Source organism: Dermacentor silvarum, chromosome 1 (assembly GCF_013339745.2).
Source record: "Dermacentor silvarum isolate Dsil-2018 chromosome 1, BIME_Dsil_1.4, whole genome shotgun sequence".
NCBI lineage: Eukaryota > Metazoa > Arthropoda > Arachnida > Ixodida > Ixodidae > Dermacentor > Dermacentor silvarum.
Window position 1 is genome coordinate 131,206,669 of NC_051154.1, and position 26,177 is coordinate 131,232,845.

At 41.8% G+C, this 26,177-nt stretch overlaps 1 protein-coding gene across 1 annotated transcript; it reads right to left on the reverse strand.

Moving 5' to 3' along the window:
* Positions 1 to 5,562: 5,562 nt before the first annotated feature.
* On the reverse strand, positions 5,563 to 26,177 carry LOC119436039 (G1/S-specific cyclin-E1-like). The gene is made up of 10 exons (XM_037702777.2): positions 26,020 to 26,177; positions 25,624 to 25,677; positions 25,398 to 25,485; positions 23,987 to 24,322; positions 22,801 to 22,947; positions 20,372 to 20,467; positions 15,275 to 15,424; positions 13,623 to 13,734; positions 9,834 to 9,979; positions 5,563 to 7,557 (listed from the first exon to the last, which is right to left on the reverse strand). Exons 2-10 carry the CDS (start codon positions 25,635 to 25,637, stop codon positions 7,441 to 7,443), a joined length of 1,206 nt encoding a protein of 401 aa, XP_037558705.1. The 5' UTR covers positions 25,638 to 25,677; positions 26,020 to 26,177; the 3' UTR covers positions 5,563 to 7,440.

Here is a 26,177-nt window from a genome sequence, read left to right on the forward strand (position 1 = left end):
ATTTAGGTCCCCGGTCCAGTTCGCCAGTGGCGACTGTAACAATTTGCTTAGAAACACCTTACACACCTCGGTGTGGCCGTTGGTGAAGTGAAGCGAACACACCAATTAAAAGCGTGTCTCTCGGCTCCTAAATGCTTCCTTTGCCACTTGTCCCTGTCACGAAGTGTTCTTCAACCATGCTTTAGGGCGTTCTATGTCGCTCGGAAACTCTGGGTACCTGATTAATGATTCTTTTCTTGGGTTAGTAACACACAGCGGCACTCAACAGTGTCGCGGGACTACCCGCCGTGGTTGCTCAGTGGCCATGGTGTTGGGCTGCAGAGGTCGCGGGATCGAACCCCAGCCACGGCGGCCGCATTACGATGGGGACGAAATGCGAAAATACCCCTGTACTTAGATTTAGTTGCATGTTATGCAGGTGGTCCAAATTTCCGGAGTCCCCCACTACATGGAAAAACTCTGCTAAACAAAATAACAGATGGGAAAATTATTTGCATAAGTTCATAGCACAATGTACAATTGTATAATCCAGAAAAACTTATACAGGCATATTCAGTTTTACCGTATAAAAACAGCACAAACAAAAACTTATTACATGTGTGGAACAGAAGAGTCATTGAAAAAGCAATGATAAAATTAATTGCAAAAATTGCAACGGCGTGCCTCATAATCAGATCATGGTTTTAGCACGTAAAACCCCATAATTTGATTTTTTTTCACAGTTTCACGGGATAGTGCCACATGCAACACGACAAGGACCTCGACATATTTATACTACCCTGTGTACAAAAGGCATTGCACAAAAGGCATGCAAGCAAGACGCGAAATCTCTCCCGCGGCACCTTCCCGGAGCAGTAGCACCACGCCTAAAGCGGCGGTAAATGTCAACTTTCGCTTCACAGCTCTGCCCATACTTCGCCGCGCCACGTGGCAGGCTGCACCTTGTGCGTCTCATCGAGCGGCCGTGGTGCTACTATGACACAAGGGGGATAGAAGCCTGAAATGTATTCACACGTGTGTTGCACTTCTCACTGCCTACAACTCTCATCATTTTTCGCTCAGCGAGTATCACAGATTGCCTTCATCCTTGTCGCATCACTTTGCTGACGTCTCACATTGTGCATGTCTGCTTTTGTCTTTGCATTTCGGCATTGCTTGTGAATAGTGTAGTGCATAAACATACATGTTGCATAGGATGAAAATAAAGACCTTTAGCTGTAAGGCATTTAGTTAACTGCACAAGAAAGCTCCATTATACATAGATTCCAATATGTGCATTGGGTCTGCATAATTTTTCTGACAAGATCTGTGCCTACATCATGGATGTTGCTGCAGGATCTATCACCTATCAAAGTGTCAATGAGAAAATTATAGAGCAACATGAAGAACTCCCAATGCCGCTTTCTCTTGCTCAATACACGCTACATAAAAGTGTTTTTCCAAGCGTGAAAGAAGCCCGCGGATACATACAAAGTGCCTCGAGCGGCCAGTGGCATGGCAATTCTGCTTGTATTCGCGGGCTTCTTTCACGCTCGGAAAAACACTTTTATGTAGCACATATTGAGCAACAGAAAGGTGTATCGGGAGTTTTTCATGTTGCTCTACAACTTTCTCATTGACACTTTCACAATTAGGACAGTACTTCTCGACTTAGATAATTAATTACAATTACCTAATTAAGTCTCAGTAACGAAAAAATTACTGCCGGCTACTCCACTGTACTGGAAACAATACGCACTAGGTTTGCTTCGCGTAACGCTGTTCCTCTTTTTTTAATCGTACTGCGCGATAGCTGGGACACCCTGTATACTGAAAAATAAAAGAGATCAAACTGTTATTTTGATCCCCGATCCTCACCATTTGTGGCAGCGAAGGTCCTAGAGATAGTGGTCAGATTTCCTGCATTTTGAGAGCAAAACATTTGGCAGCTGTTGCTATCATCAGCAGCACTATGCACCAACAGTTTGCCTGTGGTGATATCTGTGTGTATACCGGCAGTGCTGGCTAGACTGGATTGCAGTCAGAGCGCATGTGACCACTGCTCATTTGACTTACATGTTGAGTGAATGTGACACGCATATAGCTTGCTATGTACATGGTACCCCATGAGCAACATTGAGGTGGGGGCTGTTTGGGGCATTACCAGTTGGCACAAGATAAAGGAAATTCACTAAGCCACACATGGCAGTGGCCAACACCTAAGCGCACAAGGGGTGGCAACATCTGCTTTAGGAAAAATGGCTTATTTCTGTTACACAGATTTTACAAACAGTGCCTAGCCCCATCATACTGTCAATAAGCTATCAAATAATTTCCATCTTGAAACATCAGCAGCATGCTCTTACATACAATGCATGCTTTCCTATTAACCCTTTATTGACGAGTGTTCCATACAGGCAACATACCAGAAAAAAAAATCTTCTCACCCAGTTTCAGCATTAAGTACGAACTTCTTGGTAAATATCTTCGGCCAACACTGAATGACAGGCAGCAAGCATCATATATTGGTTTAGAGCAGGAAAACTGGATGAGGAAGAGGAAGTTTGGCACGCGACTCACTGTCTTTTGAAAACGAGGTCAGAGGAGCAACGCCGATGCAAGGTATCTAGCTGCAGTGGTGTCACACATGTGATGTAAAGCAAATGAAATGTACACCTATGGTTCACATATGACGAGAGCTGTCTGTAAAAATTGAAAACGAAGCCTTAGGTGCCTTGGGGTGAAGCTCACTTTCAATTTCCCGCCTGGGGTTTTCCCCCTATTGCTGAAAAAAATTGTACAAAATATATATTTTTTCTTTTTGTGAATTATGCCTATTCTTGATGTGTTTTGTACATTTAGATAGAAAATAATTTTTTCTGGCTATTTATATGTCTCGTCCTTAAAGGGTTAAACGGTACTTATCAACCCCTTGAAGTAATATGTGTTCCATTCTGTAACAGACTAACTCAATTATAGTTTGATAATCAGTCTATTGGGCTTAATATACCTGCCTTTTGCAAGGACATGCTTCTTTATATTTGAAAGTATTTTTGCAATTAATTTTATCATTGCTTTTTCAATGACTCTTCTGTTCCACACATGTAATAAGTTTTTGTTTGTGCTGTTTTTATACGGTAAAACTGAATATGCCTGTATAAGTTTTTCTGGATTATACAATTATATATTGTGCTATGAACTTATGCAAATAATTTTCCCATCTGTTATTTTGTTTAGCAGAGTTTTTCCATGATGCTGCCCACTATAGGAGCAATTGCCTTGTCAAGCTACTGTTTGGTGCAGCTTTTTGCAACCACCCTATTGTTGTATTTCAAGGATAAACAAGATTGAATTTCATACATCCCATGATTGGGAATTTCTCCATTAAAATGAAGTAACAAATGCATTATTTTTATGACCTTTCAAGGGACTCATTTCATTCGTTACTCATTACTTGTTCTGTTGCAACAGGAATCAATATTTAATGTCTGGCTCCCACTGTTCATCCAACACGGCTAGAAATACTTTGAACATTGCCTGCTGTAACTGAAGGATTATCTGCTGCAGGTGCAGTTATTCAGCATTCATATGGAACCATTCCCCCTGAAGCAACTTAACCAAGGATACCTCCCACCCGACTGCATACAGATGATCTTTTTCAGGCAATATTAGGCAATTGATGTTGAGTGTCCAGGGACGTCTTTGATGCAGTTAGTGCCAAAATGTATACACGGCAGGATCCGAGAAAAAGATTTTCACAGCCTAGTATACCGAGATTTCTAGCCTGTACTACTATATGCAAACAGCACATAGTACGATTTTACCAACTACAGTCACTAACTACTTGGAAATTCATTTTCTCAAACCCCGAGGTCAGTAAAGTTTTGATGCTGATGGTACATCCAGATGCCATCTAAAACCAATTCATTCTAGGCATTCAGATGAAATGAAACTTTTTTTCAGTGCTCCACAAACTTTGGACCTTATGTAGACAGAAATTTGCTAGCTGTGGTTAGTGGCATTTAACCTCTACTCGGATAGCCTCAAGTCCTAGAAACTGCCTACTAATGTCAATCTGCATTTTTTCAACCCAAGGTAGTACATGACTTTCTCTGCTGCTGCCTTTGTTTCCCTCAAAAAATTTCACTAAAATTTGCATCAATACAATTCAGTCGGTTTGTTCAGATCAGCGCCTCCTATTTTTTCAATGCCAGTGCAATCGCTCGCTCCGCAATGGGAGCTGTTAGTTCGCCTCAGCTCAGCGAGTTGCTGTGATGCGACGCTACCCAGAGGGTACGACTGCTTGCGTCACGCGTGCGCCGCTGCCGTTCTGGAGGAGATGCGGCAGACGCTTCACGCATCTGTAAGGATTACTTCCACTTCCGTCGTGAGGCACCACCCAGAGGGTACTCTCCCCCACATCCGTAAAACGCGCGAACGCTAGCCGACAGGGGAGAGTAGGAAAGGGCGATCGAAGAGGGTGGTGAACAGTTGGATCGGCCACATCTGGCTGGCATTGCTGGTTCAGATTTAAGAAAGCTAAAGGAGGAATGTGGAAAGACAGGTATTTTAACAGTATTGAACCACAAGATCAAATACCATAACTACCAACTTACGCACCCATTTATTCGTCAAAACGTATGGCTGGTCTTAGCATAGCATAGTGCACTATGATCATATGGAGCTTATAATTTACATCTCGTGGCTTCAGCTGGTCTGCATCGTGAATATTGCAAAATTTTCAGTATGACTGACAAAGTATGATGATCTGGAGGTGTCTCACTTATGCAACGAATGCAGCCATATTGAAACTCCCCTGGCTGTCTGCATTATGGTTGCATAACTGTAAACCCCCAGTGTCCTTGTACAGCTATCACTAAGATCAAAGAAACAGCTATTAATGTATGTCCTTTAGGTACACACAGATTTGATGTGCATTGAACATCAATTAGGAGGTGTATTGAATTAATGGAAAAATGTCTTGTTCAGGCAGAGACATTCATTCCAATGCAGCCTACCTTTGGTGGCTTTTCGCTCACTGCTCATTTACAACAAAATGCATCACATCTACTTGATATAAGTTAGGTTTTATTCTTGTGCCTTTTTAGAGAGAAAAAAAAAAAAAAAAGAAAGAAAAGATTTCAAGTATTCAGTTCCATCTATGAAGCCAGTTTTCTTCAAATGCTACGATTGAGCTAACTTTTTCTTGTTCACACATCCTTTTTTCAAACTTATACAGACTAGCTGACACAATGAAAAATGGATAACGGACCTCATCTGACAACAAATAATGCCTCGCAAAGGGTACTTATTTCAACAGTGCTTGTATAGACCTTTCCACAAATAGAGTAATGTCTGGCACCATGTTCAGCAATGAACCATTGGTGGCATGTACGCACAGATTTAAGTTGAAGCACAAGGTATCCATCCGCACGCACTGTCACAGTCCCAACCGGCACTTTTCATTATGCAGCATGTTCAGTCACTAGTTTTTATGCATCAAAACTCAAATGTACACTGCCCATAGATAGCTCCATTGCAATCGTTTATCAGTACATTCCATAGGAAAGCAATATCCACATATTTTGTAAAGGTCATTACTTTATTTCAAATGCATAAAAAAATAGTATCACCTCCATAAATCCTGCTTACAAATCCATTCAATGCCATAGGATGGGTATTGGTACAGTAAATGACTCCAATAGATGTGCTTGAAATGCCAAACCAGAAAACCCAGAAAGTATACATAACTGACAAAACAGGCGAAATACTGTGGGCACCAAGTTTCCATGTGGAGCTGACATCCAGTGCACAGTTGTACGATATGGGACAGTGGGAGTTCATAAAATTGCCAACAATGGCTTCACAACTTCATGCAGTACACAGAAAATGTTTAAATACTCACACAGCACTGAAATACCAGCAGCAATAAGTCAGTTATTGCACATTACTGTCATAAGAGTCTGCATCAAGTGCTCTTTGTACCATACTTCTCCCCTGTGCACTTAAAATCTACTTTGAACAATGCCTTTTTTACATGTTACTAGCCTCACAATTACTACAAGCAAAATACACTTTAATCAAGGCTCAAAAGTGTCTTAAATACATTCTAAACAAAGTTCAAATACCTTAAACATGAAATTCATTTTAACAAAGGCTCACAATAACCTTAAATACAAAATCAACAAGATAAAAAGAAAAAAAGTTAGCAGATCCACTTCTTCCACTCCAAGCTCAAACATAAAACTTGCAGGGAAATGTGCTCCTTAGTTTTCCTCATGCACAAAATACAGCGCAACAACTTGCATGGGGCCTATGTTGCTGACAAAATAGTCTTGTCGCTTGAGCAAATTATAACATAAATATCTCAACCATTGTTCTGGGAACAATTAGCAGGCACAACAGTATGTCAGGCATGAATTGGAAGACAACTGATGACATAATCAAATGTGTTAACTAGAGCCACCAAACTAAGGCTTCTAAGCTCCCAATGTACATGTAGGTAGCGCCAAAGCCAGGGAAGAAGATTTTGCAGCATAAGCATGACTGAGCACTGACATCGGCTAGGAAAACGTTGGTAAGAACATTCACAGTCCAAATGGCACTAGATTTGAGATCTTGGAGGGATCAGCCATCCCCAAACAATGGAGCAAAAAACACCAATGTGAAGCAGAACACTATGGCATTGGACAACTGGTGAGCTTCTCAAAATACTCGTTTCCATGCACATTTTAGTGTATAAAAATTGGTCCCCCGACATGGCAACACCCCAAGAAGGTTGAGCATGCAGTCACTTGTAACATAATTCAAAAACTGGCAGTGAAACGGCACCACGTGGACACAACCTGACAAAGACGCACACAAAACTGCTGGCAACACATGTGAGACACTGTCTTGATGACTTTGCCATGCAGATGACATGTTTTGATTGCAAGCTTCTCCCTGTCTTGCCAAAGCTTGGCTGTTAACAAAATAGCTCTTCAGGGAACCACTTGCAAAACTATATCAACACAAATGGTTGAACAGATGATACACAATGTATCTATATACATGGTTACAAGAGGCATGGAATGGGTTATCAACGAATGCCCAGCATTCCACAGACTTGCCAAAGCAGTGTTTCTTTTTAGAAACAAACAAGCTCTGCAGAAAACTAGGAACCCTGTGCTGACAACAGAGTCAGGTAGATCAACTACACATTGACCTCTAGCATGTGGACACCCTTGAGCCCAACTCTTCACTTAAAGAAACCCTAATGATACAGCTGTAACAGCCATGTCAGCTGGGACAATTGAGACTAGACATGCAAGTGCATCTACACTCTGGTTACATTTCTTTGCTCTTGAAGATTGTGTGCTCTATGTCCACAGCGCGAGATCTTACACTGGTGTGCTGTCAACAAACAGCAGAAGCGGTACGGGGCCACACATAACCACTTGCAACAAGCCATTTCTATGAGAACTACTGGACAGCAGGAGGCGTGAGTAGTCCCAAAACTGTGCTGTTGCCACTGGCCACCTTGTCATGCTTAGGTTCTGCAGAGGCACTGGCTTCCTTCTTCAGACAAAATGCCCTCTCCTGGTAGCAACAAACAAACCATATTAATTCACGCTCTTAAACAGTGCATCCACCCACAGTCTCACAAGAATTGGAGGTGCATGCTACCACAATGAACACTAATGAAGTGATGCAATGCATGTGACATTCACTACAATAGAGAACGATTCCAGTTTAAGCTAGCAACTTTGCTGCACAAATATCTGCTAAAGGCCAAAACATAGCTTACTAAACATATGCCTAAAGGACAACTTCAGCATTTTTTTTTCACAAGACTTGATTAATCTGCACCTCCTGTCATGTTATGTAATTCATTTTGTACCAAAGAAAAAAGAAAGTTTAAATAAACAAAAATTGCTATGCTAGATGTGAAATTTAACCAGGTAGCCTAGATACACAACTCTTGCGACAATGATGACACAAAATCATGCATACACTGTACAATGACTTCTAAATGCTGTTACATGACTATTCGTGGTGGCGAGGAAACTAAAAATTGCTTAAAAATGATTACATTGTTGTTACTTATATTCCACAAAATGATGTCAATTCTCATGGGTAGCATTTTTGTGAAAATCGTTCGTTCAAAGACATGAAAGTGGAACATATACAGCAATCTTTAAAATTAATTTGCAGAAGAACTACGAGATTCTGAGCTGCAACATTTGATGCTGCTCATAACTAATATATTATTGAGATCAGTGGGTCTAAAGTTATTGCCCGAGCTGCACCTTGACTAATTCTGAATTCATACGGCAAAGTAAGCCAATAAGATAAACTTTATCTTCATTACCACTGAGTTCTGTTTGCTTCATTTTTGTACTGCATATGTCCGCCATCACAGCATGAACTGCCTTATGCAACTCAAGAAAGAATGCAGAATACACAATATTTTTATAATTGCACAAAACAAGACTCATTCTTAAGAGGAAGCTTTATCTTGGGAGCTCCAATCTGCATGGGAAGGGAGAAATAGTTTTTCTCAGCTACCAATGCACTGATTTTGATGAGGTTTGTTGTATTTAAAAGAAAAAGTAAAATTAGATCTTTTATTTGGGCAGGTTTTTTTTTTTCTTTCAAAAATGGTTGAAATTTCCAAATTGAAAGCACCTAATAATGCATTTAAAGTGGATAAAATTGTGTATTAAACACCACTGTGAAATGTACTAATAAATTGTGAGTATAGATAGCAAGCATATTTTTAAGAAGTTTTTCCTGAGCACACAGTGCTGTGGGATACACATGCACTTTATTAATGTTCGTTTACCTTTAGATGCAGCACAAGCAGCAAACTTATAACAGTAGATACTGACAAGCAACACATTGTTTTTAGATCACAGTGACATTTCAGCAACATTGCTGTTGAATTCCACCTGCTCAAGGAACTCTTCTAAATAAACTTGCTCAAAGCAAGTACTCATTGGTTTATGTGGCTTCTTGCGCTGCCACAAGAGGATGGCCCAGGTCTTGTGCTGCCCCATTTTTCAGGAGAACATTTTCATGAACAGAATTTATATTTCGTAAAACTTTATGCAACATTTGTAAAGTCGTACAATGAGCCAAAATTCACAAACTTTATGCAATATTCGGGAGAGTTGGCAGGTATGGTATATAGCCTTCACTCAGGATGAGGTGCTGTTTATTACTTTCTGTGCATAAAATTTCAGATCTTCACTAGGGTTTATTTTTAAGGTTGAGTAATGCAGACAAAAGCAGATTCATACGACAGACGAAATAGAATACGCTCGAACCTCATTAAAACGAAGTTGAAGGCGACGCCTAAATTACTCCGTTTTATCTGAAGTACGCTGTGATTTTGTATGAGAAACCCTTACGCACATCCCAATTCAATGCTGCTGAACGATGTCTCAGTTCAAGCAGAATAATCTATTTGGAAAATTTGGATTGTTGTGCTGTGTGTCAACTATTACACTTAGCAATAGTAATTAGATACTTTGTTCAAAATCAGCCAAGATAAACTAACAGTTGCTGCAAGAGGGATGCTGAAACAGAAATCCGCACTTATATGTACTAATGCCATATGTTGGCGGGGAATACTACTGCACTGATACAAAGCTCAGCACGATGATTTAGAGGGAACCACACCTTTCACCATGCGAGGAAAGAGAGGGTGACAGAAGGCTGTGAATGTGTAGCAGGAGCACCACACAATTGCACGTCAAGTACCTAACTCCACTCGCAGAAGATGCACCAAACTGCCGGAAAATAGTCTAAAAAGAAATTCCCTTTCTTGAAAGCTGTTACTGGGCCCATTCAAGGTACATTAGTCTACTTACCACAAGCTGGAGATTAACATGATGAACTTGTATTTCGTGTCCAGATTTCCCGCAGGTTCCAGACGTGTCTTTTGATCCTTCTTTGATAACCGTGGCAAAAGGTGCCATCCACTCAATGCAGTCAGCTAAATCAGCAGTCTTGTAGCCTGTAGTGGAGAGTTTTACAATAAATGTGTTTGGCCCACCAGTGGTTTTAAAACTATTAGACCTCAAAAACCCCTCAGCCTGCTTAAAGGTTGTACGACTTTCTTGAGTACTTGATTTTAAAGACTTACACAGAAAGACAGATGTCAGGCTAACGTAACTGGAATTAAGAGCAGCAGCAAGATATGCATTTCAGGTGCTTATTTGCCATTCATAGTTTAGTCTATGAATATCTCTTCAGCTTAATGCACAATGCTTTCGGTGTTTGCAATAGTCATGTGAAGCTCACACAACCAGCTATCCATTGATAAAGGTCTACACAATGATAACTTAAATAGCTGCTTTTACGAAAAGGGGCAAACAATGCAAAATCATAGAAAAGTAAATGACACAACATGCCTACTGGTGCAGTGTCCTTTGCCTTGTCCATATTTTTATGCTGTCCATGAGATGAACTAAATATTACTACAACATTGCAGCTCCCAATTTTGCACACTACCTGCTACAGTAAGGCCTACTGTAACTTTTCTGTTGACAGGCCTTAATTTCTTTTTAATTTAATACGATACCACAGATTAACACAAGCTTAAGCAGGAGAGAATATATAGTCAGCATCAAAAGTTTACAAACTATGAAATCCGAGAAAAAATTGAATTTCCAAGCAGTCTGTGACAGTTGCCAGTAAAACCATACAATGCCATGTATATACAAACAGTATACTAGTACAGAACTGCAGTGCAAATACAAAGCTGTGGATCCTTTGGACCATAAAATTTTCATGCCAAAGAAATACAGCAAAGGGACACTTTTGATATACAAGTGATAAATACCATAAAGGAAAAATAAGAACTGGAACTGCACTGTTCTTAAAGGGCCCTGAACCATTTTTTATCGAAGTCAAGAAATGCACTTGAAGTTAAATTAGACTATTTCAGATATACATTGCCGCAAGAAGTCCTTCAAAGTTCGCGGCGCTTCCGCTCCTTCAATAATTTACACTGCCGAGGCTATGACAGAGCGGGGTGTGCCCAAGATGCTCCGCCTACTGAACGTCACCATGGCGCGCATTTCAAATTTGATTGTAGATGTTCACGTAGAAGATTTCCAATTTTGGTGCCAGGACGCACCAATCGACAGTTGTCCTCAGCGAGCTGCAGTGCACTCAGCCAGTAGACTTGTCGCGGCACCCCGCGGTATCTATGCTATGTTGCAGACCGTAGCTACATGCAACTGCAGTATTTGCTTTGTGCATGACAGGGCTGGAGTGCGTGCTTGCGCTCACATGCTCCTGTCTGGCTGTGCTAGGTGGTGCGGACCAGCTTTGACCTGCACCAGCTTGACCGACAGATAGTAGCCACATCAAACTTGCGCTTTTTGAAGCGCTATCAATAGCTCATTACGAAGGGAATCTGCCAAGGAGTCTAACCAGGAGCGACCAAGCGTGAGCGCTCGCTGGTAAGCGTGCATGTGGTCTGACCTCAAGTTTTGCGTGGTTCAAGGCTAGTCGAGTGTTCAAAACTACTTGAGACCAGCAGGTGTGACACCGATAAGCAGGGTGGTCAAAGTTTAAATCCTACGTGGGCGGCAGCGGCCAAACGTGAGCAGACGATAGTCGGCTTCTTGCAAAAGTACGGAATTATTTTCGAAACACGAAAGCAGATTGTCGCTTACTTCAGCTTGTTTATTAAGCTGCATCAATAAATAAACACAGTAACAGTAGGAAGCGCATTGATCAAAACACCCTTCTTGACTGATGTCAGCTATTGGCCAATAGCAGGCGCATATAAGAGAAAGGTGACTTCGCGCTTCGCTTGCGAGATCCACGCACCGCGCACAACCGAAAAATTTGGCTGAGATGTTCACAGCAGTGTATGCTATCCACGAACTGGATTTACAGTGAAGCTGTATACTTCTACCAGCCAAAGAAATTTTCGTGTCGGTGTAAGCAAAAAACGCCATACCCCATACCAACTGTGCGATAGCTTCGCCGAGCTGGGGGAGAGAGAGTGAAAGCAGAGTATAAAAATAGCATTGCGCAGCATAGCGGATGCGTGGTGGAGAGGAGGAGTGAGGCAGGTGGTAGTGGGATGCGTAGAGCTGCTGCCGACGCCGACTGCGCTCGTGCCTAATGCGCCTGGTGTCCGTGACTGCAGCCGATGCCTCTGGTGGCGGCTCGGCAGGCTTCGACCAGAGAACTGCACACTAGTTGCTTCCGAAAGACTGAAGCGAGAGCTAGGGAAGCTGAAACCAAGCGTCTCGGAAGAGAACATCACGAGTTTAGACTGAAGGAAGCCGTGAGTTCGTGTAGGCGAAGAAATGAAGATCCGGAGGCTTGTGAACGTGGCTGGTTGAATTCCTCGCGATACTACGCAGAACATCGTGAAGAAATCCTGAGCGCCAGGAAACTAAGTGTGTGGTTTGCCACTACTTTACTAGGCTTTCCCCAGCTCCGCTGGTCTCTGGTGTTTGCGGTAGCAGAGCCACACATAATTTATATATATATACACTTAGTGACGTCACCACGCTTTCATATATAAAAGGGAGACCCATCTAGCAACTCATTGAGTTCATTCTAAGACGGCCATGGGTAGACCACGGAAATCAAAGATTTCAGTGGTCTACCCATGGTCAACCAAAATTAAAAACACCAGGAGGGGTACTCTGTAAGAGTCCACCTAGTGGGACTGTCCACTTCAGCTTTCGCAATTGGCTCCAGCAACACGAGCGAGAAGGAGCTAGCCAGTCTCCTTCTCTATCATGCAGCTGGAGCTAATCGGAGACAGCCGAAATGAACAGTCCACTAGGTGGACTCTTACAGAATACCCCCCCCCCCCCAGAAGAGGAGCGTGAATACAATGCTCGACTATGTGTGGTGTTTGATACAGCTTCATTGGACATTCACGTTCGCAGGGCGGAATGGTGGCCAATTTTTTTCACCAAGCCAGAGGGGTGGGTCAGGGCCCCTTTAAAATGTAGGAATTGGGCAACAGCAGCAGAATCATTCTAGAGAAAATTTATGTTTTAAGAAGGTGGTTCTAGCAAATAGAGATTTGATTCATTGATGTGTATGGCACAAAGCTATGTTTCACTATGTAATCCAGCAGTTCTATGCAAAGCGTTCCAAAATATAAGAAAGCCAAGATGTTTAATCAAGTAGCAAGTGTTTCGAGTGACTACATGGCTGATGATGAATCGTCTAAAGCCTCTGTACAGTTTCGTGAACTTACAGGCAGCACTGTAAAAGGGTCCCAAGCAATATGTGCTTACTTGAGGGAAGGTCTAGTATTGATTTATATTATCAGCCTGAAAGCAGAGGAGTTTGCCAGGTTATTCTTTGGAAGACTCAATTAGGTGCTGGAGAGCATATATCATTTAGACGCACTGTCCAGTTGAGATGCAACATCAATATTAATCCGAATACAGCCAAACCTCGATACAACGAAGTCGTACTTGCAGCAAGAAACATTGTTAAATTGTGAATTCCGTTAAGTCGATGTTTTAAAGTTACCGCAGTAAAAATAATTTCACAAATTCCCAGAACATTCCCGGTAGATAGTATCTTGTGATTAAGCATTTATAAAGCCCCTTTAGATGCGGCATTATGCAGAAAGGCGAACTTATTGCATGATAATGAAGCAAGCTCACCAGAAACAGCTGATGCCAGGGTTGGAGACATCATGTGATGGATTGCTGAAGCAGCAACAGCACTGTATGCGAATTGTAGGCAGTCTACGTCCAGCATGCATAGATCCACCAACTGAAACAATAGGACACATGTTAATGTAAACTGTAGTTATACCTAAGGGAAAACCAGGCAGCAGCACTCACACATTCATACTTAAATCAACTGACACTGACATTAAACTTGGGGGCTTTAGGTGCCAATACCAAAATGTGATTATGAGGCACGTCGTAGTGGGGGACTGCGGATAAATTTTCTCCACCATTTTTTTTTTTAACATGCACCTAAACCTAACAAGTCCGCGAACATTTTTGCATTTCGCCCTCATTGAAATGTAGCCACCGTGGCCGAGATCGAACTTGCAACCTCGAGCACAGCAACCCAACGCCACAGCTACCACGACTAGTGCGACCTGCCGCTCACTCACAGCTTCAGAATTAAAATTATATTGTGGGGTTTAGTGTCCCGAAACTGCAGAGTGGGTTCTGAGGGAGGCATTTGTGAATGACTGTGGGTTAATTTGGACCACACTGCTTCAGAATAATGTGAGCACTCATTAGTGTCAATCTCTATAAGGTGCATTCAATGCTGCTGTTTCAATAATTTTAAAAAGATTGGCAGGAGCTACATTAATTGTATTAGTGAACTTGCATTATTTCGCCATTCTGCTGGGACAACAAGCGTATCTATGCAAGGAGGATTAACTCCAAATTTTAATTCCCAATATTGATAATACTGTATAAATAATGTTAAAAAAAAAAAAAAGGAATGTCCTCGACAACTATTTTTAGCTTTGTAACTAATAAAGACAGCCATTAAAATTTTTTGGGAAGTTTGTTCCATTGTTAATTATGCTTTTTTTAATCAAGAGATACAACTAGGGTTGCCAATTCTCAAGTGGACGAAGTCGGGAGATGGGGGAAAGGTGGGGGTGCCGGCAACTACAGGAGCTGCCAGTCTGTACAAGCAACAAAGTTGAAGAAAATTTGTTTAGTCCTACTGTGTCGTGATTTACATGAAAGGTTCAGTATAGTTGCCCGACTAACATAGCTACCAATATGAATAGAGGTGCTGTGAATGGTTAGGGCCTAGAACAGAACTAGAACCACGACAACAAAACCACCTTTATGTTTACTACAATGCAGCAGAACATGAAAAAAAAAAAAATCAAACAAGCTGTCAGGAATTATGAATAGGAAATTTGGTCTATTGATTGTTATCCAGTAGAAAAAAAAAACAAAAGTCTGAACATTTGCCTGTCCTGACTTACGGGACACATACTGATAAATCAGGACTGCCCTGTTAAATTTGGAACAGTTGGCAACCCAAGATAAAACCAATGGAACTGTGAATGAGCAATCATTAATAATAATAAAAAAAATGCCATAGATCAATATAAATCATAAACCAACTAGCCCAGCTGTTGGTTTATGTTCCTCTTGAAAATCTTCTTTCTCTAGATGAATACAGCTACACTAATTCACATTTTTGTAGCTTCTATCGGTTTCACTTACAAAAATTTCTGACAGGCTAGGTTATCACACATCACATACATGACCTTAAAAAAAAAAAAAAAAGACAAGAAAAAGTAAAAAAGTTTAAACTTATTACACACCTGTGCAACTTGTACAAAAGAGCAAGCGGAGAATCCTGGGTGTAGAAAGTTCATATCTTCTTTGTCCCTCTTCTCCTTTTTTGCAGCTATCTGAAGGTAGGTGTTAAGCCACCCATTCACAGTTACTGGAGTCAAGTCCCAGTTGAGAGCCTGCACAGAAGACAATAGGACACAAAAAATTATTTAGTTTCAGCATTCAGTTGTACTGAAGCAGAAAAAATGAAGTACCAATATTTTTTCAGTCAAAGCACGTTTGTCTTGATTGAGTAAAGTTGAAGGCATTAAAAGGACTTTGCGACACCAAGTATACAACCGCAGCAATTTGGGCCTGTTGGTATAAGAGGTCTCTTAGAAAAGTATCCAACCTTTGGCCGAAGAAAAAAAAACTGGCATAACTGGAGTGTTGGAAACCTAATCACCCTCAGAGTAGTCTCCTTGGGACTCCACACACTTCTCCCAGCGGTGCTGCCATTGTTGGAAGCATTCCGAGAAGGCCCTCTTTCGGAATGGAGTTTAGCTCAGCTGTCATTGCAGCCATGTCCTCTCTTGTCTGAAATCGTGCTCCTTTCAATGGCCTCTTGATTTTGGGAAACAGCCAGAAGTCGCAGGGGGCCATATCAGGAGAGTAAGGTGCCTGTTGAACTATAGGAGTACTCTTTGGTGACTGTTTGACCCTGTGGTGCGTACTCGTGGTGTACCACACCACGGGAGTCAAAGAAAGCAGTCAGCATCACTTTGACGTTGCTGCACACTTGGCGGGCCTTCTTTGGTCTTGGTGATGTGGAATGCTTCCACTGCGACGACTGGGATTTTGTTTCCGGGTCGTACCCGTACACCCAAGACTCGTCACCAGTGATTATGGTGTTCATGAAGTCGGGGTCACTGTTTGTGGAATCCAGCATGTCCTGCGAGACTTCAATACGAAGTTGCTTTTGCTCCACCGTGAGCAGCTTCGGCACGAATTTCACTGCAATTCTCTTCATGGCCAAATCTTCGGTCATAGAGGAATGTGCAGAAAAAGTGCTGATGCTCACCTCTTCCTCAATTTCTCGGGTAGCCATACTACGGTCCCGCATCACCACAGCGTTCACTTCGGCAATGACGTGGTCATTTCGGCATGTTGATGGCCGACCGGAGCGTGGCTTGCTCTCCACCGATGTGCGTCCGTCTTTAAACCGGTTGTACCACTCCTTCTTCGATTGTATCTGTAGCATCATCACCGAAAGCTGTCTGAATCTTCCAAATGGTTTCCACTTGGCTGTTGCCCAGTTTCTGGCAAAATCTGATGCAGTAGCGCTGCTCCAGTCGCTCCGTCATTTTCCTTGCAATAAAAAAACCGACGAGAGCACTGCGCACTACCTCACTCAAACGCTGCGTCCCAGCGACTGACGCAATCAGCAGGCGGGTAAACATTTGCGCATGCGCACGAAGGTTCAAGGTCGGCTGATGCAAGCGCGCTTGTTTCATATCCATCAGCTCTTCACAAAAAAAAAAAAAAAAAAAAAAGGGAAAGGTCGGATACTTTTCTAACAGACCTCGTACGATGGTAAAGAACTTTGAATACTGTATAGACTCGTGTAAGGGCTGCACACAACCTTTGCAGCCCAAAATTTGTAGAAAAACATTTTCCAACGAAGAAGCAATTGCGTTCGGTGCCCCGATGTAGCACGTGAGCATCAGTGAATTTTCGCATGCTGCATACGTTTGCATGCCACTACTACCTAGAAGGCGAGAGCTGGGGTGTGCACAAGTCGCCGGCTGGGCCGGCACCATTTTGACCAAAAGGTTCGGTCACGTGTAAGGGCCGCACCTTGTCAAAATTGTAACAAAAAAAAAAAAAAAAAAAAATGTGGCCCTTACACAACAAGCCTAGGGTAAAGCAAGTACGTGAGAAGAATACAAGAAAAGAGAGCGCTAACTTCCAACAAACATTAATGAAAACAGTGGCTAATATACATTGCAACGATAGCACGCGACGGCAACTGTTCACGTTTTTAGTACGTCTATCTCTCTATCAGTAAAAAGCGCTGATGGAGTACTCTCACAATCTGGACAGAGTCCTAAAATCAGATTGGCTTTCATAATTTCATGAATCAGCCGGTCACAATCCTTACAGACAACAGTACAAGCATCAAATGAAGGATTGCATCCACAACGTGTACAATAAAGTGCCAGCCAACCATCACGTGCATTTTTCACATTATTTGCATGCTCACAGAGGCAATCATTGAGGCAACAACCCGTCTGACCTATATACAGCTTATTACACGAAAATGGTATTTTGTAAACCACAATGTAGATACAAGTGACAAACTGCACTCTGTTTTTTATTACACATACTCTTTCCATCAACACATCGCCGTAAATGACACAAGTGACGAGCTTTCGTGTGGTAAGCTGTATATAGGACAGATGGGTCACTGCCTTAACGATTGCCTCCGTGAACATGCAAATAATGTGAAAAATACATGTGATAGTTGGCTGGCACTCCATTGTACAAGCTGCGGATGCAAGCCTTCTTTTTATGTTTGTACTGTTGTCTGCAAGGCTCGTGACCGGCTGACTCGTGAAATTATGGAAGCCAATCTGATTTTAGAACTTGGTCCAGAATGTGTGAGCACTCCGTCAGTGCTGACGTTGAAATGTATATTAGCCGCTGTTTTCACGAATAAAGTTCGTTGGAATTAAGCGCGTCTTTCCTTGTATTCTTCTCACATACTTGCGCTATTCAATATCCTTTAAAAAGTATGTATTTTAAAAGTAAAAAGTATTTTTTATTCCCTCTCAGCATGATCATGCGTGAGCTGCCATGACAGCCCTGCCATCAAAGTATTTATATTTAGTATTTTAATCTGAACAGACATGTGTACTTCTCGCCAACCAAAACAGCATACAGCAGTGATATTTGGCAGTGGATATGGTGAGATATACTACAATTCATTCTGAGTGGTTGGGCAAGCATTGTGCGCACCTTTTTCTTGTACTCTTACAAATGAAAAAGATAATGATAAAATTTAGCAGCCTTTTCATCTAGGAAGCAAGCACAAAAATAACACTGAAACATCCAAAGGGTGTAATTGTAACCTAGCCGCTTCAAATCGAAGCACAACTTGTGTTCACTAGTTGGACGTCCTCTCTGGCTTAAAAAAATCTGCCCACACTTTTTTTTTTTTTGCTATGAACTAAAGGTGGCACAACCCATCTTGGTTTTAGTCAGCTGGTACCCTCTCTTCACAAAGGAGTCAAGTTCAAATCAAGAGCATTAAGTCCTCAGCTCTTGGCTGACCCATACGAGTTTCCTACAATAATTACTAGAGAGATCTTTGGCACTGCAATCGTTCAGCCACCATGGGAATGACGGTTAGTACATGGATTTGTCTGATCTTCATGCTTGTGGCTTCGTTTATTATGCTTTATCAGCCTTCCTTGGTGTAAATTTTAAAACAAAGGCAATAAGACTGTGCGAACACGTATAATCGGTGCTAATTGCAGCGGTTTGGCTTGTCCATGCATCCGTGGCGTAATAGTTTCAATATCCGGCTTCTGTACTAGAAGTCCTGTGTTCAATTCCTGCTGTCAGACAATTTTATTATTGCTTAATTATTCATAATTAACACAGTATTATCTTGAAAATGATCAGTCTGCAATAGTCACCAAGCCATTTAAGCAGTGTAAGAAAATACATGTATTGCCCACCATTGCCATGCTGCCCTGCTTGCAGTTCCCATAGACATTAGCACGACAGTTCCCTTTAGTAATTGTATGAAACTCTATAGGATGGCCAGACGTCATCGGTAGTGCACGTGTACATATGCTCACAGAGCAACCTTGATCTGAAAGCTTCTGGTACAGGCTCATCAAAGAGTTGCTCTCATCAGTACCAGCATGTTGGTGAATGGAATGTGATAAAGGACACTTCTTTTCATCTGCTTCTCTTTTGAATTTTGAGATTGAATAACTTGTTCTGCTGGTGCTGATGTAGCAATTCTTTAATATCTCATTATTACTTTTTTTTCTTTTGCATCAAACAATAAGCACCTATCTAATAAAGAAACAATAAGAACACATTTCTTAGTACACTCCTATGGCTCTGACTAGGCCTAAATTAATTAGGATACATATACACTTTACTAACAGCAACTTATCTTCAGACACAGCACACCAGCAAACTTGAAATAGAGAGTACCAAGCAACATTGTTGTTGCCTATTTCTCCTGCTGCAGGAACTTGTCTGTGTAAACCCACTTGAAGCAAGTACACATTAAAAACAGTTGACACTGTTTGGGGCATATCATGTCCTTTAACAATAATTGTCATCTGTCTTGCTTACATTTCCTTTCTTGAAAACTCTGCGCTCGATACTTTCCTATCAAGAACGCTATATCAGGCTGATAAAGCATGTACCGTTCGTGACCTAGAAATACTGGGCGTGCAACATTAAAGAAAGGAAAGGCACATAAGATAGTTATTGTTTGGAGAAAAGGTAGTACCCACAGGGTGTAAACTTTTCTTATGGTACATTCAACTGGTTGCTTTCGAGCGCTCTCTCGATGTGGTTTACATTCGTCTGGTCGAAACTGAGCACTCAGAACAAATTCAGCTTATTCATTTAGAGCGCTCAGAAGCTCTCCACCTTCAACCTGAGAGCACAACTGAGATATGTCAAAAACTCCATCATATGGCTACTGTTATTGCTCTGAGAGCAGCTAGCATGTTCGGCTGGGGCAGGCTTTCTCTGGCTCCAAACTCGAGGGGGCTCCGCATTGCTGCAAGCCGAGTTGGAGTACAGTAGGAACCAGTCAAATGTACCATTATAATGTACCCCTCTGGTGTCCTTTCACCTTCAGAAGGCTTCCAATGATAAAGTCGAGACTGGCGAGCACAACTTGTTGCTAACAGAATTTTGCTGCCTAAAAACTTGACACAACATTCATAAAATTGTAAAATGAGGCCACATTTTTAAACTTCGGAAAAAAAATTTGTGAGAGTTGGCAGGTATGCAGTTATCAATCAAGTCAAAACAGACCCACAATCACTGTAAAGCAAAATGCATGAACATTTGTAGAAAAGGCCACATAAAATGAGAACTGCACTTGCCACAAGAATTGATAGCTCCTTATCAAGAATTTCACTCTCCTGGCAAGCACCATCAGTCACATAGGCAAACTCTGCCAGCTTTGGTGGATAAATTTCCTGAAAAGAAATTCAGAATACCAGTTAAAGAGACAAGGGGGTTGGTTCAAATAAACCACATTGTGGTTTCATTATTTTAATACTTATGCTACACAGGCAAATATAATGCAATTAAATGTAGTGGCTTAACTCTGTGCCACACACTATGAAATGGGGGCAAGATGATGAATATTCAGGAAGGCCATGTGGGCTATTCCCGAGAGCTTCACAATCTGCATGCCGCCCATGGGCCACTGTTCACTGATGCTAAAGATCGTTTAACAGCCCCAGATGCAATTTTGTGCTGTGGCAGTTGTGTGCAAAGAATACCATGGGTTCTACCAGCAGATGCCTTTGCATGGTCAGTTTCAAACAGTACTGGCTTTCAAAGTTTTTTTTTTTTTTTTTTTTTTTTTTTTTTTTTTAAATCTAGGCCCTTGGCCTTATGCTCAACATGAAGTGTTGATAGCAAAAGTAAAAATGTGCCCAAAGATAGTGAAACCCGCCATGTAAGGACCAATTACTAATCTACTGCAGCAGATATGCTGAACAGTTTGCATACATACTCGTTGAAAACTTCAGACAAGCATATCCATTGCATTTATCTACGCACTGTTCACATCTGCAACCTAAATCAAGCTACACATTGTCAGCATTGCTTCAGCCTATGTGCCCCAAGTCACATTACCACTTTTACTCTGCTTACCTAGTTACATCAAGCACTAACTATTGTAGGCTGGTTAAGCAATAACTCGATTTGTATTCATACATTGCACATAATACGCAGAAGCCCAGAAATTAACAACAAAGCTAGTGTCAAGCTAACAGGAGTGCACAATATCCCACGTTGTATGTGTGTGCCTGGTAAGGAAAGTGTTGCTGCGACTGTGCGATTGCCAATCACACACAGAACAGTTATCTAGGGCTCAAAACAGAATATTCATTGGAGCACAAACTTCTCTTTGTGCTGATATGCTGCTGTCTATTTGATATCTTAATGCTTACTAAACAAAGTATGGGTACTGCTAGCTGCCCCAAAATATGAAAGCAATTGTAAAGCACGATAAACTGGTAGGAAAACACTAAATCAGGCTTGACTAGCAGATTACTCACTTGGAACACTTGGCATATGCTTCATTAAAAAGATTTGCAGCTTATTATAGAGGGAAACAAGGAAACTGAACTTTCTCACTTAAATGCAAAATCTGAAATTGACACTGGTGAAGCAACATTTTTTTTTCTTCGTAACAAAAGTGGAAAAATTGGCAGTGATAAAAAGATGACTATCAATCCCTCTTAATGCGACTTTTAAACTGATGTTTCATATTAAATGTTTCTTGGTATCCCTTTTATATTTTCCTTTAGTGTATCAGTCTGCATGTAAATAAACCTGAAGTTCAAGCCCATTGTGTGTCACCCAAAAAACAAAACACTGGAGTCTCGCATAAAACAAAGAGCCTGACATAAACCAAGACATGGAACAAAGAGCCTGACATAAACCAAGACATGGAGGACTTAAAACCCCAATACTACAGTTGTGTGCAGTAAATATGGAACTGATAATGGTTTTGCATCTTAGAGGGAAGCTTTAGCTGAGCAGCTCTCACTCACATACATGGGAACGAAAGAATTGTTTTTCTCAAAAACCACTGCACAGACATTAAGAGGTTTGATATACTTAAAAGAAAAAGTTATCTAGTAACTGTAGGAAACAAATTTTTTAAAGGCCGTCAATATTTACTGTTTACAAAAACTGCTGAAAATTGAAAAAAAAAAAAAAAAATTAAGTGCCATGTTTGCAACTAAGTCAGCAATAAGAACGATATCACAATTAGGGAAACTACACCTAATTCATCTAAAGCAGACAAATTTGGTCTTTCAGACCGCTCACGAATATACCACTAATTTGTTAGGACTTTTGCAAAACCCTCATAAACATAAAACTTTCATGTAATCTGCTAATTCAAAAATTACAGTCTGCTTGAGATGGTCTAACAGGCGCTGTTTATAGAACTGCGATATCTGTTTTTGGCCCTAAGTTATGGATTTGTAAACTTCATGCTATCTTTTTTAAGCTTGTCAATTTTTTTCAATTTTTTGTAAAAAATTTGAGGCCCTAAATCAAAATTCTGCTTCAAGAGTTGCTAGAATTTGCTTTTTTCTCTCAACTGCAACAAATTTCATTTAAATCTGTCCAACAGTTGTTTCAGGTGAATTCAATCCACAATCTATTGCTTTGCCTTAACCATTGTGGCAGGTGTGAAAATAAAGCAGCTAAAAGCTAAACAATGCACAGGATTATTATGCATCATCAAGTTCAATTATGCAAGCACTTTTATTGGACAAGACAGTACCTCCATTTTGGCCGCAAGAAATAGGGCTGTGATGCCTAGTAATTGAAGCTGATTCTTTGGAAGGTTGGAAGACTTGGCAAGGTAGCGATCAAGGATGTCTTGAGCCAAGTAGTAGGTGTCTCTGTGCAACCTGTAAACTTCACAGACCTGAAACATAGGTCAGATATAGTCAGCTTTATGCTTGCATGGTTCAGCATTATGTACATTCGCGAGCAAAAGTTTGGAGACCATGGCATCAGCCAAAAATTAAAAGTTCTCCGAGCACAGATACACAATATGGAATTGTTTCAATACACTGCATTTAGTCGTATTTGCACATGCAGGCTATAACACTTGATTTCAACAGGCATGCCCAGGCTGAGGCACCATTGGTCTTCAAACTTCTGCTCGCAAGTGTAAAAACAATAATTTTATGGAGATGCTACACCAAGATTAAAATATATCTTCAAAACATTTCACTACTGCAGAGAAGTTTTGATCATGACAACATATACAAATACAGCTAAAAACAAGCTCACTTGTAATATTAATAGAGCTTTATGACCAAAAGTCACCGCTGGGCTGTAGGAAAGGCGGTAGGGCTAGAGTAATTCTGGCAAGAGAATCGCAGATGCACTAAAACTTGAGATGCTTTTGCATTTCACCCCCATGCTACTGCCATGGCAGGGTTTCGAACCAGGGGCTTTGTTCAGAAGTAAAACGCCACAGCCATTGTGGCAGATGAGAATCGCAGATGCACTAAAACTTGAGATGCTTTTGCATTTCACCCCCATGCTACTGCCATGGCAGGGTTTCGAACCAGGGGCTTTGTTCAGAAGTAAAACGCCACAGCCATTGTGGCAGATATATATCTCATGGAGATGCCATCAGAGTAGACTCGTCGACTTATTTCTAGTTGAAAATAGTGCCATAAGATGCCAGTGTTCTATTTGCTAGTACTTTGTTGTTGGCTTCTGTTTGCATCTCATATCTAATGCTGAAGGCATTTCAGAAAAGGTGCTGGTATGGCGACAACAGAAAAGGAGGGGATAAGTCATTCATGGTAGAGCTGAGAAAAATTGCCAACTGTTGATGTTCTGACGAGTTCCCTATAAACATGACTAAATATATATACATATATATATATTCAGCCATGTGCCTGTTTGTTTTCATTCAGAAGCAGTACACAAACCAATCTAAACCGCACCTCAATCAGCCAGTCAAGGAGAATTGCACGCATCCGTGGCTGCAAAGCAGGGTGCCGCTCAAGCACAGATGCACTGTGGACATAGATGAGGTCTTTGCGAACCATCTGACTCCAGACATTCTCCTGGTCAGCCCAAGAAAACTGAGGAAGTGGAGAATTGCGGCATGCCCGTGGTTCAGGTGTTGGGAGGCCATGAATGCCTCGAAATTGACTATAGCTCTTTGGTGTGCCTCCACTGCTGAAGCATGAAGTGCTGCTGCGATCTGGGCTCCCAAAGCAAGTAACCATGGTTGGTGCTTCTTCAAAGCTTTCACTGACGTCTGATGAAGGTGTTTCCTGCAATGTTAAAAGCATTTGTTTCACTGACGTCTGATGAAGGTGTTTCCTGCAACGTTAAAAGCATTTGCAAGCGATGTAAAAAAAGTATATTTCTTTAAAACTCGGTCACTTACGAAGCACGTTGCACAGATGCTGCAACTCCCTTATAGCCTGAGACACTAAGGTTCAAGCTACATTCTAAACAATTTCGAATTTTGTAAACTAGACATTAAACACACATCACACGATTACAAACGTCTCGTTTCTGCGTATGCGTGATGGTCATGAACCGCGACACACAGCGCGAAGCCATGCGAGACTTCAGCGGCGCCGAATATTAGTGCCTGACCGCCGTCAAAATTACAGGACTAAGCAAAACATGCATTACAACTGTAGTCCTACAACGTCATAAATATCGACGAAACTTTATATTGTGTAACTACTAGCCGAGCGCAGTGCAGTAACGCATCTTTGCACATACCGGTGATGTGGCCATCAGTACCATCGTATGTGGGCTTAGCGACTAGAGCAGAACTCTTGCGGCCATTTACTGTAGCCCGAATCACCTTTAGCAAGCGCAGTAAATCAAACATGCAAGACACTAAACAGCAGCAAGCCATAAACGCAAATAATCGCACGGAATGCCCACTGGTCATGACGCCACACAAAGGACACCTTCGATCGTGCAAAGAATCGGCTGAGATCAATTTACATAAAATGAATACCGAGAAAACGCAAACTTGTTCCAAACAGTTCAAAAAATTGTTAGAAAAGATTAGGTAGGGCAGATAACAAACGGGGGAAATTAACGACAAACCTCGACGAAAGGCTTGGCGGCCTATTGTAATGCCGGTGAAATATGGTAGGGCGACAGCGCCTATTTTAAGCACAAATTCCAACAGCATATCATTAAAAAAATAGCATTAACTGCTCGTTCTTAAAACATAATCTCAAGTAAAGCGCTCACTACATCACGTACAAAAAAGTGCCGAACATCAAGGTCCGTTGAGCGCCAAAATGTAGCACCGCCCCGCGATTTTTTTCCCACGCGAAGTAGGCCTTAAGTGGACAAAGTGGCGTAAAATTTACTAACCTCGGCAGTGACTGGTGCTCGTCGTCTCTTCCGAAGCATAATGTGATCAGCAGACCCGCGAGACCGCTTCGATCGGGTAGCTTTTGTGCTGAAAAGGTGCATTGCAGAGTAAGAAAAGGAAGCCCAGGAAGCCAGTTGCCGCCAAACCTACCCGTGCATACGGCAGTCATTACCGCTTTCCCAGCTCAAAAATACAAAACGACTTGAAAAGTTTTCCAACACTTACTATCTTTTAGACATGTCTCCAGAGGTAGCTTGGTCAGTGTTCCATCCGAAAAATCTGCGAGGGCGGGAAAAGCCGGGTAAGTGGCAGCTTGCCGCCAAGATTTTGGCGCGGTTACGCGCGACCAGTCAGCACTCAACGTAATCGCGCCAAATCGAACAGCCAAACCCAGGCCCAATGGAAAGGCTAAATGACGATCAATTCAACCCACTATTCTCCGGGAACAATACACGTCGCTCGTGCGCAATGAATACCGGCGGACACCGGTGATTACCATAATACGCATTCCGCTGCTGATGCCGGGTAAGTACGCGGGAAAGCCTGTGTATCGTGCAAAACAATATTCCCGGCTGAAATACAAATGTTAGTTGGACAGGAGAAGCAGAACACAACGCTTACGATTTGGATGGAGTGAGAAGCGGCCAAGTAAGCCTCCGTGAGTCTAGCTGAAGCGCAGCAGAAAGGCGGGCATCCCCCAGGTAGGTAAACGATCTCTGTTGGGAGCAAGGAGCACGGCGCACTGCCGGGTTTCCCTCTGTCGCCAATCGCGCGCAGCC